Genomic DNA, 15,744 nt, shown 5'->3' with positions numbered 1-15,744 from the left:
AGTTTTCCAATCAGAAATATTCACCCGATGGCTGAGGCTAGCAGATGGCTGCAGAGGCCATTATATCCCAGCCTGAGAAGGCTTCCTGTGGATATTTAATGTCACTCTTTAACAGGTATTCAGCAATACCAAAGTACTGCCAACCCTACAAGCACCCACTCATGGGAGTTGTGATTCAATGGGACTGCAACAGCGACATGGAAAATCAGGGTTTGCAGTAAATTCTAAACCCCTCTTCCAAGACCTGGTTATACACTTGTTGACCATAAGTATGTTAACAACATATGGATAGATAAATGTATTTCTTTGTGCCAAACCCTGAAATCCAGGAAACACTTCTCCATCTGCAGACTCTGACTTGCCTTGGGTGCGTTGTGGCCACAGCAATCTGAGTTAAAGAAGGCTCTAAGTGCTTGGATCTGCAGCTCCAAGTTGTTGCCTGAAAGAGGAGTTTGTCTCCATGAGAAGAGCTCTAGAGTTTATCCCTTGGCTCTGAAGAGCCACACAAAACTGGCAGCTGCTCTAGGACATGAAATAATAGAACATCTTTGTCCCAGGTTGGCAGAGACATAAGTACCTTTGGACTTTTTACAGCTAAGTTTTGGAGTTTTGAGGATGATTCATGTCATGAAATTGCCCGTCAGTCTCACTTGTAGGTGTTTTTGTGGATTTTCATCTGCATGCTCAGCATGAAATGCCATGAAGCCAGCAGAGCTGATGTGATTTGCTCCACCAGATTATCCCAAAGTTCACTGGCCAACTGCCTAAATGCTTTTGCAGTTACACAGAAATGTGTTTAAAGGACTCACAGAGGAAGAGCTCTTGTGCAAGGCACCAATGCCATACATGCAGTCCAAATGCATACATTTGACATCCCTCTCTCATTAAAGGTGTTCCTCAGTCCACACCTAAAAAGCCTTGAGATGTTCATGGATTCCCTTGAACTTCACTCCCAGAGTATGTGCAGAGGTACTGCCCAAGTCCTTTTTTGCTCACCTGCCTTTAATTTGCAAGAACAAATTCAGACTGGGAAAACAGACTCTGTCTGGTCCAGAATCAGTCTGCATTACTTGCTTCTCAGCCCAGGGTTTCTTGGAGCCACTCTGACTTCTTTTTGATAAAGAGCATTGTCTCTAGACCCCATTGCATCCTGCATACCTGTGTGTGGTGCTACTACATTTCTTCCAGCTACTTACTGATGAGATCATCTCACTCAGAGGGATATGCAGGAAATATGAGGGGAAGCTGTCCCTAGTTAGTACTTGATCATAAATGGTGCAAAAGGAGATGGTCAAGGCAGAAAAGCAGATCTTTGGTAATGGGTGCAATCTGATATCTGAATTTTGTTCACTGGGTCTGTGAGGAGAGCAGCAGAGCTCTGGGCACCTACTCTGTTTCAGAGAGGCTACAGCTGCCCTACAGTTGCTAACCAAGAGAACTCTCTTGGACATACTCTATCCAAACACGGGAGTGCTATACTTACAGCCTTATTTTGGAAAATAAGTCTGACATCCCAGGAGCATGGCCTTCCTCGTTCTGGCATCCCTACATGTTGCACCACACACAGTGGTGAATAAAGGAGGTGACACCTCTTTATGAGAAAGGACCTCTAGTTTTTGCCCCTCAAATGGTTTGAACAGAGCAATTGGCAAATTAGATGCCCTGAAACTATTTCAATTAATTCTGTGCCATTTAGTAGGTGTTCATGCATGGTCATAGCCCTGACTAGCTTATTTCTCTGTGTTCTTTATGTTAAATTAATTTCCAAGGTCACATTGAGTGATCACATTTTAGCTTGGGTGACGAACTGGTGATCTACCTGCACACCACACTCGTCTCATCAGCCTGCACTCGCTGGCCCCTGTGAAAGGCACAGCAGTGCTTCTGCCAGGCTCAGACCTCTCCTGTCCCTCCCCTGCCCACATGCAGCAGGTTCCAACGCTTCTCTTCTCAAACACGTGCTGCAAACAACCAGGAGCCCTCTCACACCCCTCATCCTCCACATGGGAGCCGGGAGTGGTTTCTTTAGGGCTCTGCAGGCATCATTCCCTCCTGAGAACGGCTGATCCTTGTTTGTCCTTTCTGACACACAGACAAAGGGTCACCCAAGACAAACAAGGGTGTTAAGCAAGCCCCTTTAGCTAATGACTGAATGCCTTGAAACACCTCTGCAAACACCCCTAGAGAAATGGCATGTGCTGTTCTGTGGTGTGATGCAACACTGATTTGTTGCATCTACAAAACGTCCTCATAATTGTGTGAAATTGAGTGTGAACAAGCACTTGAATTGCAGTTCATCAAACATAATTAAACTGAAACACAGCAGCAGAAATACCCCTTTTATCTTGTGTAAGGGCTGATAACATAAATACAGAGCACCCCAGAATCAAAAAATTGACTAAGCAGATGCTTGCTAGTCTGTGAATTCTTTTGTAATGCAAAAATGACTTTTATCTCTCACTGTCTATTTTTGAATGCTCATCACTGTGATGCCTCGGTGTTTTGATAAAGGGCAATAAATATATTTAGCATATGCTTAGTTCATTTAAAAAAATCAATCTACTTTATGTAATTTGGCAACAAAAGAGAAATAATTTATAAATGTCTGCTACATTAATCTGGATTTTAACTCTCTTTGATGAGCATAAAAAAATTAAAAGGGGGGAAAAAAGTACAAAGCACTTAAAAAGAAGATGATAGAGCTCAGATTGTGTGATCTGTCCTGTAAAGAGTGTGGCATCTCCTAATGGTCATACATAAAGTCTCCTTTATCCCCACAGAACATAGTGCAGCACAGACTCAAAATAAAGTGGGTGAATTTATTCCAGAAATGGCCTTGTGGTGTGGAAAGAAAGGAGCAAGATCTTCTCTGCTCTTCATCCAAAAGATGTCAATTTGATCTACAAAGAAAGGCATTCTCAACACCACCTTCACCTTAGCCAGCCATTGCATGGGGGCAGGCACTGCATGGAGCAGGAGAGTTCCCCACTGAAAACACAGTGGGGCACAGTGTCACAGTGCTTTTGTCCCCAGGAGCCCCAGGCACAGCCTGGACACAGCAGCCAGTGACTCCAGCCTCGATGCCTCCTTCCCACTGACCAGCAGGCAATGGAGAACAGTCTGGTCCAGAGCACAGGCCAGATTTAGAGATGAGTAACATAAACATGTTAAAACTATTTACCTTACATAAGCAGAGGGTCTCATTTATTTACTTTACACTAAGAAAGGTTCACTGAGGCTAAGAAAGCTAGGCTTTGCAAACACATTCATGGATTAGGGCTCCAAACAGGAGATGTAGGCTGTATATGAGGCACAAATTATAACCTTGCATCCCAATCCAGACTATTCAAGCATGATAGATCCTTTGAAGATTCCAGCAATCTCTTGGTTCTCTAACTCTTGCATTTTCTATACTTTTTAACTGAATAGTATGCTTTCAAAGGCAGGGAAATGCCTTGAAAGGACTTAGCTGCAATTTGAACTGCCTGCATCTCTGCTAGATCTGGCCTTCACTTGCTAGGCAAACATCTGTCAGTACAAATTGCCTCACAGTGGCTTTATACATGATTTCTCCATTATGGAGCTGAGAGGGTGTCTGTTCTTTCCCATTTTCTCTTTGAAAGCATTTGAGCTCTCAAGTCAAGAAAGAGGTCAGAAAACAAGCACTGGCCTCAGAGACTTCTCAGATCAGCCTGGAAAACACATCAGTTTTTGTAGCCCTCGAGAAAACAGACACTGTTCTCATTAACTGTACATTAGGCCAACTCAAATGACTAAGAACCCGTTTACAGCCAGGTCACCAGGAAAGCAGATTTCAGCAGGAGGCCAAGACTTAACATGTGACCCCACTCTGAGGGTCATTAAATATATGTTTGAAATAAATAAAAGTTCAAGTAACATTTTCTTTTCAGGGTTTCATCCCTGTTTTTGAACCTATGTCACAGAAAGCAGAATCCAGCCCCAAGACCATCTTCAAGGGGAGGAATAATGCTGTAATAACACAGTCAAGCTTGCAACCCTGGCAATGAATGCTTATCTCACACTGCTCTCCCTGTGAGCAATGTTTAAAATAAATAAATACTGCAGGGGAGTTGTTGTTAGCACAATTGTTGGGTTGTATCCTTGTGGCAAGCTTTTTATCATAATAGTACAGGAGAGCACAGTTTGTTTGCAATGCAAGTTTGAGCCAGAGTGCAAGAGCACATAAAGTCTGTTAATAAATAACGGGCTAGGCATGTGGGTTTTGCAGAGTGACTTAAAAAGTCAACGCCTTCAAAGTACAACATTATGCAAGTGCTATTGAAACAAAACAAAAGAAAACAGCGAGATTTAATTTCTAGTCCCTTGGAATGACAGACATGCTCTCCCTCAGGAGGGAGTGAGACCCGTGCAAGTGTGATGGCAGGTGCAGCAGTACAGTGTCAGCAGTACAGGAGCACACCTTTGTGTCCTCCCACTTGTGCTGTTCCACCCAAACAGTGGCAATGGTACTACCGCTTGCTCATGAATTATGGTACCTTGAATGTGTTTTCCATATCTGAAGACTATTACACAGTCAGATGGACAGATCCTCAGCAGGACTCAGGTTGATATTTTGTGGATTTGACAATGTCATACCATACAGAGGTCCAGAGCTTATCGTTATCTTGGGTTTAGGAGCTAGCAGCAGCAAATGCCTACATCCTAACCTTCCCAGTGTAAGGACACAATAGACTAGAAAGAGGAAAGACAGCTGGGGACTCCACAATTTTGCTGTACAAAGCTAACAACAGTTCTTGACTGAAGAGGGAACAGTTAATTACAGTGAACAGAAGGGAGATCAGGTCATTGGTCTCAAGGGGCAGGACCTCTTGCTACAAAATACAGGCCTGCCAGGATGGTGTGTGACAATACCAGTGCATATTGGCAGACAGTACTGCTTTGCCCAACTTAGGAACTGCCTCATCCCAGCACTTAATAATGTAAGTTACAAACAGTTAGAAAAATTAAACACTTACTTGGTCCAAGACCTATGGAAAATGCAGCAACATAGACAAGCAGGCTGGCCAGAGAGAGCCACTTCAGGACAACAGGGACCTCCCCACTTTCCACGTGAGACCCTGTTGTGCTTTTGCCTCCTGCCAGGGCAGTCCTGTTCAGTTCTCCTGTCCTGGCAACATCTGGGCTCTGTACATCAAATGACAATCTTTTTGTTGAAGCCCTGCTAGCAAAGAGGTCCTTGAGACTCCCATTAGTGACAGTGAAGTTTCCTGGTCTCTGGAGAGAGAAGTCCTCTGGAGACTGGCTTCTGCAGACCTTGGTGAAATTCACATGTATGTTACGGTTCACTAAGCCCATAGTGACCAACGATATTGCCATAACAGAAGAGCCAATACACAGAAAAGTTTTACTTCCAACTTGATCCACAAAAAATGTGGCTGGGACTGTGCTGACCACTTTAACCACTCCAACTCCAGTGGAAGCCAAGCTGGCAGCTTCATTGCTCTGGAACCCAACTGACTTCAAAACAGTCGATGCGTAAAATAAAATGTTGGGTTGCCCAGTTGTTTGCACAAAAAAAACTAGGGTGAGTCCTACCAGCATTCGGGCCCTCATGTTGTTTTTTGAACGAAACAGGTCCAAGAAACTATACTGATGTTCATCTTTCAGGGAAGACTTAATCACAGTGAGCTCATTAGTAGCATCTGATGTTTCCCGTAGCCTCTCCAGTACTTTTCTCGCCGCTTCATCGTCATTTTTCATCACAAGAAACCGAGGGCTTGGAGGAAGGAAATACATGGCAACAGCCTGCAAAGCACCCAATGGAATCACCAGGCCGAACATGTACTTCCAGCCGTGAGATATGCTGGCAAATGCATAATTTGAAATATAGGCAAAGAGAATGCCTATCACAATCATGAGTTCATTTAATGACACAAGGAGGCCTCTTCTGTGCTGTGGGGCGATCTCAGCGATATACACACACGTGGCAATTGACGACAGTGAGATGGAAATACCTATGGCGATCCGGCCCACAATGAGTACCTCGTATGATTCATAGGGCAGCAGAATCAGACTCCCCAGCACAAGTAAAGATGATGCAATAATAATAGCAAGTCTCCTTCCAAACCTGTCTATAAGAAATCCACCAGTAAGGGATGCAAACAAGGCCCCAAAAAGCAGGGAACTTACAATGACTTCCTGCTCTTTGCACGAGAGTGTTAAAATGCTGCTCATCTGAAGAAGAGCTCCGGAGATAAGGCCCAACTCATAGCCCATCAGAAGTCCACTTATGGCAGCAATGGCAGAAGACAGAAAAGTGAATGTTCCACAACCTGAAATAAAAGGATAAATCAAAAAACCTTGAAAGAGTGATTTCTGCAACATTCTGACAATTAATAAAAACTTTGTTTGATCTACCAGTTTAAAAAAAATCTCTCTGTAACTTTTAGGCAAAGCAGTTAGGTACAATACACATCCAGCAGCAGTGGTGACATTAAAGCTATTTTCATAAAAAGCTATTTCTGAAAAGAAAAAACAAAGTAACAAATATAAAATCTTTAGTTTTAATGCCTTTGTGTCCCTTATCTTTCTGATCAAAAGTCAATAGGGTTTTGATCAGGTCCTAAATAATTAAACCTTTTGCTTCAGAATATTATTGCAAAAAGAAATGGTGAGAAAGCAATTTTTGCCTTGAGATTTTTCCATGTTTTTCCTAAACTGAGAAAGTCTCATCCACCCAACTAGAGTACCATGAGCAAGGAAAGCATAAATTTCTTGGCCAAATTGTTTCAACATTGACTTAAATAAGTAACAAGTTTTCCTCCACCACTTATTATTTCCTTTGTTTCTCCTGAGGATGACATGAAGGCTGCTGGTACTGTAGTTTTTATTTTGCCAAATTGGAGACTTATTCAGTGAGCATCAGGCTGATGCAGGTATCTGGGATATTCTAAGGAAACTGATCTTTGAGGTAAACACATGAACTTTCTGGGCTTTGCTCACATCTAAACTCAGATTCTTTGAAATATCTTGATCAAATATTTTGCATAGCTTTTGATGGCCATAATGTCAGGAACAAGAAACAGATGATGAAAACAATGCAGATCATATGCCTTTGAATCTCCACTTTAAAACAAACTCATCTTATACAATTGTGGTTCATTGTTTATTGTTACAAGATAGATTTGACTGATCATATTCTGCTAACTGTGAAGCCTTTTGCACCCTAAACCTTGAGGAATATATCAATTTGTTATTGTTGGTCTCGTTCTCCCTCCCAGCATGATTTTCCTCGCATCATGATGTTGGCTGCCACACAACTAGGAAAAGAGTAAATCAACTTCTGATTTTGCAATTAGTTAGAGAGATGGGACATGTCAGAGGAGAGGTGGCTTTTGCAGCATAACAGAGTCCGTATTTAGGTAATTCTCCTGGAACGAGTGGTGTATGGTCTAATTGGAAATGATACACAGAGTTTGTTTATTTTTAGTTCATTTTTCTAAGGCATTAAGGCTCTTTGACCACACTGACTGCTCAGAGTTCATTGCCAATAATTTTGAGCACATTGGTGAGGATCAGCCCTATTTGATAGAGGATATTACATTTCAAAAGCAAATCTTGAATAGAGAGAAGGAGAGCAGCCCTAGCAGTACATCTGCACTGCTAAAGTAAACAGTGCCAGAGCCCAGGCCCAGACCCTGGCATGTGGCCACATACCCTACTAAATTGCTGGCAGGATCCCTGGCACATTTGCAGCCCAAGCCACCTTGTGTTCTCCTAACAACTCCCAGAAGCAAACAATTCCACCACCCCACCCTGCAGCCGCTCCACAGGCAGACGAGTTATTATGGAGGGTAGCACAGCACAACTGTGAATATAAGCAATGCCTGGGGGTCAGGGGAGGTGAGTAAGCCCATTAAGTTTATTAAGATAAGGATCACCTATTAGATCTCCTAACTTTGAGCCAAACAGCAGCAGCCCTGAGATACTGCGTGCACCAAATGCACCTCAACTCACTCAGCTGCTGAGCTGGTGTGGCTGGCAAACCAGAGACAGATAAGAGATAGGGGAGAAGCACATGGTTTGGTCTTGATGGGCTACAAGGACACAGGGGGAATGGGATTGTTGTGAAAAGTCTTTCAGAAGGGGGGAGGTGGGTGGTAGATTTATTGGGAATGGAGATGGGACATCTTGAAGAAAATAACAGAAGCAAATATGCAAAATGCTCCAGTGATAGAACAATCTTTTTTATATTGTTGTTGTCCAGATCTGTTAGTAATTCTAAAGCTTTTTCTTCTTTTATATCTGCAGTATCTGAGACCATTTCACTGATTTTAAATAGAAGCATGGGTTAGGTCCTGCTGTACTTGCTTCACCCATTGAACAGTACTTCAGTGGAAATACTCCTGACTACAGCTAAGCTGCTTTGTGCTGCATCCTGCAATGCACACATGCAGTATTTGTTTTATCATTGCAAAACACAATTTATCCTTCCCATTTATACTTTTGAGTTGCTTGCTTGCTGCATATTATTGTATCTGGAGAATGTACCCTTCCAGTGAATTCTGGCTGGAAATCTGGGCTGATAACAGCACAGTGAGTGTTGTGCTGAAGGAATGAACATATCAGAAACTAAACTGCTAATCTCTGCCCAAACTACTGTTCAGTGCTGATGTTTGTGCTTTCTTGAATATCTCTTGAATATTTTACAACATTAAGCCAAATATATTTTATGCAGGATTTTACCTCAATTTATATATCATGGACTAGAGAGAATTGTGTTCATCCAGTCTGACACTCACAAACAGCACAACATGATCCTTCAGACACACTTCAATTATGTTTTATCTGAACCAGGTGTTTTCAAACATTCAGCTTTGATTTTAAAATGGCTAGTGATTGAAAACCAAGGACTTTAAGTCATAGGTCATCCCAATAGTTAATTGCTTTCACTGTAAGCTATCTGTAAATTATTTCTAGACCTAATCTCTGCAACTTCAGCTTCCAGCCATCAGATCCCATTCTCCATGTCCCCACACTTAACTGTGTTCACTGAGTACAAACTTGCAGCCTGCCATTGGGTCATCTCACAGACATCTCCTTTTTTAGCTACTTACCCTGTGAGGCTTTACAAGTTCACCAAATCCTTAAATATTCAAACCTCTGTTCTCTGAACTTTTTCAGACCACCAACTTCTTCATTAAATTGTGATCTGGACCCAGTGTTCCTGCAGTGATTACACAGTGCCAAAGAGAAACTTGACATAATTTTTCCAGTCCTGGTGGGCACTTCACTCTCTGCTTGTCCAAGGATTCTCACAGACACACACAGAAGCTTATCTTCTGGTTATCATTCAGGAAAACCTACTTCTTTTCTGACTGGATTCTTTCCAAGGCACTGCCTTGTCTTTAAACACAGCCTGCCTTGTTTTATGCTAATGAGGAATGCAAATCACTTTATATTTGTCTGTATTAGGGTTCAACTTACCTAACTGTGAAATAGCTACATCATCTCTAGATTTCTCTTGTAACCACCTGAGAAAAATAGGCACTTCCAGACATCTGAATTAGGCTGGATGCCTACTTCCCTCCATTGCCTATAAAAGGAAACTGTGTGGTTTGCTCAGATGCAGATGTCTAAAGTCAGCAGAAAGGAACCCCAGACAGCACATTCACTTGCAGTCAGCAGGCCAAAGCATCCAAATTGCATTCTGCCGGTGACATGTCCCATTTATTGATCACCCATCACCTTTATCACCCTGTTAAAGAATTTGTTATTATTTTCTTCCAAAAAACTAACAACAGTAAGTAACGGAGGGGCAAAAACTGAGTTTAAGGCTCTCCAGCCAAAACACAGCAGCATGGACAGTGTACTCTGTTGATACTTTGAAGTCTGTGTCCTGCATAGTTCTTAATTCTTAAAATGTTGGGAGTGTCATTTTTGTATGGTTTCAGTTTCTGAATGAGAGTGTCATGTCAAATATCTTGATAAAGTCCACCACCAGCACTGTTCTTTACAATCCAAACTGTGCTCACATCAGCCTGTGGTCCTTAGATCAGAGAAATTGAGATGGTTATTTATTTTTCGTCTGAGAGTCTGTACAAGCTGGATGTAGAGCTTGGACACCTGGCAATTGATAGGGAGGCACTCAAGCCCATATATTTACTGCTTCTCCAAGTAGAGCAACTTGATCAATGTCTTCATGTTTATTTTTTTTTTTGTTTTTACTGGGTCAGCTGGTATCCTTCTTCATGTGTCCAGTGACACATAGCCACAGTTGTACAGAAATAGTGGAGGGCTGTAACTAGAGCACCCCCGAATGAGAAGCAGATCCTGACGTGATGCAGAGGGAGACACATTGTCCTCCTGCATTAGCAGCAACAAAGTCAGTAGTTAACTTGGTGTCTCTTGTCCCTCACAGGCACTATTCCACTGAAAAACATTGTTATATCACCATGAGCTTTTGTTTTAACTGGTGTACCCGAAATTTGCCTGCTCACCACTGCCTGCTGAGTTAAACCTTGAAATCTCTGCTCAGTTTCCCTTCATGACCTTCCTCTAGGCAAAATACCCTCTGACTTCAGCATATGTTTTGCTTTAACATTTCCAGATAAAAAATGTTGCAGTAGTTGTACTCACAATCCTTTTAAGTGTCACTTTGAATGATGCTGCTGGCAGTTCTTAGGCATTCCTTTTTTTTTACAAAAAGCTTCTTTGTATATTTATACATATATTTCTCTTATTTTTATGGGATGCCAACAGAGCATATGGCAGTGTACAGCCCAGGGGAATAAAATATTTTAATGATAGCTACCAGAGAATTTTCTCCTTCTGTCTGCCACTAACACCATGGCTAATGAGTGTGTGGCTGGTATGTGACAAGTGATTGGAAAGTCTATTCTCTAGTTTCCCATGTAAACAAAGTGGTTTCGCACAACTGTTGTTCAAGTCAAAAAGCAGCCCAACTTGGCAAACAAACCTATCTTTAAGAACATTTGTTGGAAGTGTTTATGCTTGGTTCCTGAAAAGGAGACCAACTGCAGTTGTACAGCAGCACAGTGTACCGACCATGAGGCTGGACGGGGCCAAGTACAAAGGGTGTGCCCCTTCACTCACTTTCAAGCACATATTTGGGAAAATACATTCCTTCCAAAGGCACAGGATTTGGTCTGTGCATGTATCTTATGGGCATTATGGATAAATGATCAGTGCCAGGGAAGATCTGCAAGCAGGCTGATTTGGGAAACAGCACACTTCACCTACCTAATGGGAGGGAGAGATATGGGAAAGGAGCCCTCTCCCGCTCCGTTTGGCAGTACCAAGCTCCACGTTAGTCCAGACTCCGAGATTTCTGTGATGTAGTTTTCTTTGCTTTCTCCCAAGAGATCATTCAGAGTGCATATAGAAAACTACTGGGGGGATAGGGAGATTACTTTATGTAACCTGTGCAAATATATCGATTTTGCTAGGAGGAGACTAGACAATCTCTTCCACCATGGTACTTTCTTCTGTTTACTTTGATTTAATCTGACATGAGAAACATCTCCGTTTAGAGGGGAAGGAAAATATTTTCCTGTCAGGAAAGTTCTTTAAATCCTTGCAATTTCTTTGATCTCTTTAGACCTTTGGAAAGTGAATTCAAGTTCTGTCAACCATTGGTTAATAAGCACAGGTTAGAAAACCCTAATGAGTTCAATGCATTGCCTAGATATAAATCCACAGCATGGAGTATCTTTTTTTTTCAATAGAATGATTTCTACTTTTATCTACAATAAATTTTAAAACTACAACATCTGTATTCGAAAATAAGCTGTCTCTTATAACAGATTTGTTTTCCACCTGAGTGCTGTCTGACATACAAAATTTCAAGGAATATAGTATTTAAATTTCCCAAATTGTATTAAACAATATTTTGCTGAAGTGTATAACATGAGGATCTTTTTTTTTTTTAGGATAAATGTTTGATGGCATGTATTGGCAATTGCTGCATAATTAAATCATGGTTTTGCTTCTCATAAAAGGTAATTTTCCCATTTTCATGTTATCATGATCTTTGCTGCCACAGTCACTTTCTCTATCTCATTCAGTTGTTGGGTATAAAGAGATATATGTTACTCTGTTGCTCTATTCCAACACCTGAGGTTTCTTTAGATCCAGTAGCTGCTCAGTAGGTGCATTTCTCCTATTACCTAGAATACATCTGACCTACCAAAAATAATGTCAGGGCCATGTGGGATCACAATCATTTGACAAATGGGAATCCTCCCACCCAAGTGCGAAAGGCAAACCCAAAACAAACACTTCGTAAATTGAACTGAAAGAGAAGGTCGAAGGAAACAAATGTTCCACTAATCTAAACTCCTCCAGTGGTGGGAAGCACTGAATACATTGTACAGTATAAGCCATAATGTACTTTGTAAACAATATTCAAATTTCATGAACAAAAGCTCCCTGACGATGGAAAGACAGGGAATGCAGATCCCAGACAGACCCACCATGGCCAAGTCCTCTCTTACTGCTCTGCTATGTAATTTCATTATGTCAACAGGCAGCCTATCCCCTCATTACATGAAATGGCATTTGGGTTTTGTTTTGTTCATTTCTAGTAAGAGTCACCAAGTTCTTTTAATTTCTAACTATGTAATTACATATTCCTCAGGTTACTGCTTTAATTTTTGAGGGTAAGGATAGATATGCAATTTGCACATACTCTTCTAACCTTAACCCATGCGCTGCAGAAACTTTGCTACCTGTTTATTGCTATCCTATAACCATCTGCACTGTTCTCCTCAGTCCCAAAGGCAATGTTAAATGTCTGCACACCTACTGACTTTCTGTTCTTGCCTAGCCTCTGATTCCAGTATCAGGAGACATTGCTTGACAGATCACTATTACACTCCAACAAAGCATTTGTGCCTATGGTTCCTGATTATTCCTGCGTTAATCAGTTCATTCAGCTCAAAGTGAACAAAATCTCCTTGGGACCTTGTCATTTCTGGCTTATGGCCATGCTGTCCTGTTTGGGTACAGCTTATAATAAGGCATAATAAGCCTTGTGGCTGAGAAATATCATGATTGTGGGGCATTATCCCCTTCATCTTATCATCTAGGAAAGTGTTTGAAAATGCAAAACCACCCTGCAACTGAGAAAAACTGCCTGGGTAGGACAGCAAAGATGAAGAGCTATGAAATGCAGTTTCTGCACTTAAAACTTACTGCAGAATAAATGTTACAGCTGATTTTTGAGGGTGTCAGCACAGAAACCCTGTTTCTTCCTGAAATGCTAGGGAAGCAAAAACAGGAGGGAGACCCTGTCCCCGCAGCCTGAGCTGTTCCCCTGCATGGACAGGTGCAGTGCTTGCCTGGACTCCTCCACTCACTCCGGTGAAAGGGCTGAACTGCCCCGAGTGTGCAAGGACCAGATCGATCACTGTTGTTAGAGGGCAGCAGCTTCTCCTATCTTTCATTTGGCTGATCTTCATGAAGGAAAATGATTTACACAACAGACAGCACCTACACGAGCAGTAGGACCGAGGCCTTTTAGGGAAAGTATCACACATTCAAAATTCATTCAAAATTCATTCAAAAGTCAAGCTGGCAGTCCCCGTCCTTGCTCACATGTTCCCCTCTTGCACTTTTAGAAGCTGAGACGGCCCGTCCCGGAGTGCCTGCGCTTTGTGGGGCCGAGCATTAGCGATGCGGGCGGCAGCCACAGCCGGCACTCAGCTCCTGCCCCCTTACCTGCAGCAGCCGGCAGCCGGCAGCGCCTGCAGCCCCGGCCGCGCTCCTCATCCTGCCCCGCTCCCATGGCCCGGCTCTGCTGCCTCACGTCCTCCGGGCTCTGCCCAGGTGCCATCGCTGCCCCTTCGCACCTTGCTGGGGCGGGAGCGCTTCACAGCGCCGCGCTCCTTGCCCGGCCGGCCAGCAAAGGGCAGCTTGTTTTCCTCATGGCAACAAGTTACCGAAGCCGGCTGAAACCAAATGCAAACCACAAAGTGGTTCGTGAACAACTTTGTTGCTATTTCAGAAGGCTTTGCCCTTTGCGGTGACACAGGCTGTTGCTATTCTGGGGAGCCTATTGCAGGCGAGGGGAGGGCCGTCTGTCGGAAGTATTGCTTTTGCCTTTAACAAATAGTTGGGACATCAGACATCTATCCATGCACAGCTCCATGCACATTCCTTACCCATTCACTTACAGGGTCTCTCTCTCTTTTTCCCTCTCTTTTCCTCCTCTCCCTGTGTTCATACGCACAGGTTTTTAGCAGAGAAGGCACACTGAAGGGGAGGGTTTCAAGTGTTTGCTCTGTTAGCTAAAGTTAAGGCACGGAGCACACACACACAGCATTGCTGCATTCTTGTAACTTCTGAGCAAATTGTAGTGAGAAGTAGTGGAGAGGAAAACAACCACGACAGCTCTTTGCAGCCTGTGAGAATAGGAACCAGGACTTAACATGGCAAAGATGCACGTGGTATTTTACAAGCAAATGCAGAGCAAGCCACCCTCTTTTCCATGACAATTATTTGAGTCAAAGATTTGGTTTTGATCACTGCTGGGAGTCACTCCATCCTTACTTGCTTCTGTGGCAGCAGTGGCCAGGGGCTGGATGGCAGCAGGAGGGAAAGTTTGTGCAGGTGAGCTGCCTATAGAGGCTGCCTGTCCTGCTCTCTCCCAGCCCTGGGAGAGCCTCCAAGTGCTCTCAGCAGACCCACTGCCTCCATCAGGCAAGTTGTCCAAGTTACCCCCAGTGGGAATCACTGTTGTATAATCTGGCAGTGCTGCAGGCTCCTTGTTTGTTTTCAACAAGCTCTCTGATTGCTTGCTTGTTTGTTTTTGTTGTAATACATTAATGCCTGCAGATAGCATGGGAGGGAAAGGTAGACGTAGAAACTCAGTAGCTTTGCAGTATTTCCAGACAGGAGAATTCCTAAACATTTTTTTCCTTATGTAGAGCAGGCATAATAAGCCTTTATCGATGTTTGCTTAACAAGAAAAATGTGACAAAAGACATTTTAACTGCTCCATCTGACAGCTGCCTCACTGTCAGCTTCAGAAACTGGACTGCCAGGGATGCCACAGGGGCATTGCTTCCATTAGGGAGTTTGGGCTTTGGCAGTGCCTTTTACATGGAGTTACACGAGTCAGCCTAACTCTGCTTTCACGTGTTATATACTTTCCTTGTAAAATGCCCACCTGTCAGTCCTTGCAGGATGCTGGTGGTGCTGTTAATATTTCTTAACACATCCACAGAGGTGTTGTTTCTTCATGGTTTATGTGTGAAAAGTAATGTTAACTTTTAAAGAAATTATTTGTATGTTTTGGAAAAAAAATTTAAAAAAAGAGAAGTTGTTTAGGCTGGGGAAGGAAAGGAAATGTTTTCATAGATCAAACTCAGCTGTGATAAGATTCCTCTGTGATAATGTGGTGTGTAATCGACCTCCTCTAACAGCCCACACCTCGTATAACCCACGGCTCAGGTCAGTGCAAGCTCTCTGGAAACTCAGCTGACTCCATAGGTGCCCAGCTGTTCCCACATCCCAAGTGCCTTCACATGTAATGGTCCTGGAGGTGCCAGAGAATGCCAGAGGTGCCTGTGGCAACTTGACAGGGAGGAAAGAAGAGATGTAACGCAACTGTTCAAAAACCCCTAAACTAAATGCTGTCCTCCGACTAAAAATGTTGATTATACACAGCTGCTGGCACATAACAAACTTCAGGAGGATTTAAAAACTTGTCAGGAACTGCACCTTCCCCTGAACAAGAAG

At 42.9% G+C, this 15,744-nt stretch overlaps 1 protein-coding gene across 1 annotated transcript in view; it reads right to left on the bottom strand.

Moving 5' to 3' along the window:
- Positions 1-13,952, bottom strand: part of SLC2A12 (solute carrier family 2 member 12) — a 30,540-nt gene extending 16,588 nt beyond the window's left edge. Inside the window, exons 1-2 of the mRNA XM_054280020.1 lie at positions 13,723-13,952; positions 4,998-6,314 (exon numbers count right to left, since the gene is read on the bottom strand). Coding sequence (XP_054135995.1) covers positions 4,998-6,314; positions 13,723-13,837 — 1,432 coding nt within the window. The 5' untranslated portion in view covers positions 13,838-13,952. The remainder of the gene's footprint in view (positions 1-4,997; positions 6,315-13,722) is intronic.
- Between the last annotated feature and the right edge of the window lie 1,792 nt (positions 13,953-15,744).

Source organism: Melozone crissalis, unplaced genomic scaffold, assembly GCF_028551555.1.
Source record: "Melozone crissalis strain CALT ecotype California unplaced genomic scaffold, PUWL_Pcris_2 ptg000027l_1, whole genome shotgun sequence".
Lineage (NCBI taxonomy): Eukaryota > Metazoa > Chordata > Aves > Passeriformes > Passerellidae > Melozone > Melozone crissalis.
The sequence above is the reverse complement of the archived record's forward strand: the minus strand, read 5'-3'. Positions and strand labels throughout refer to the sequence as shown.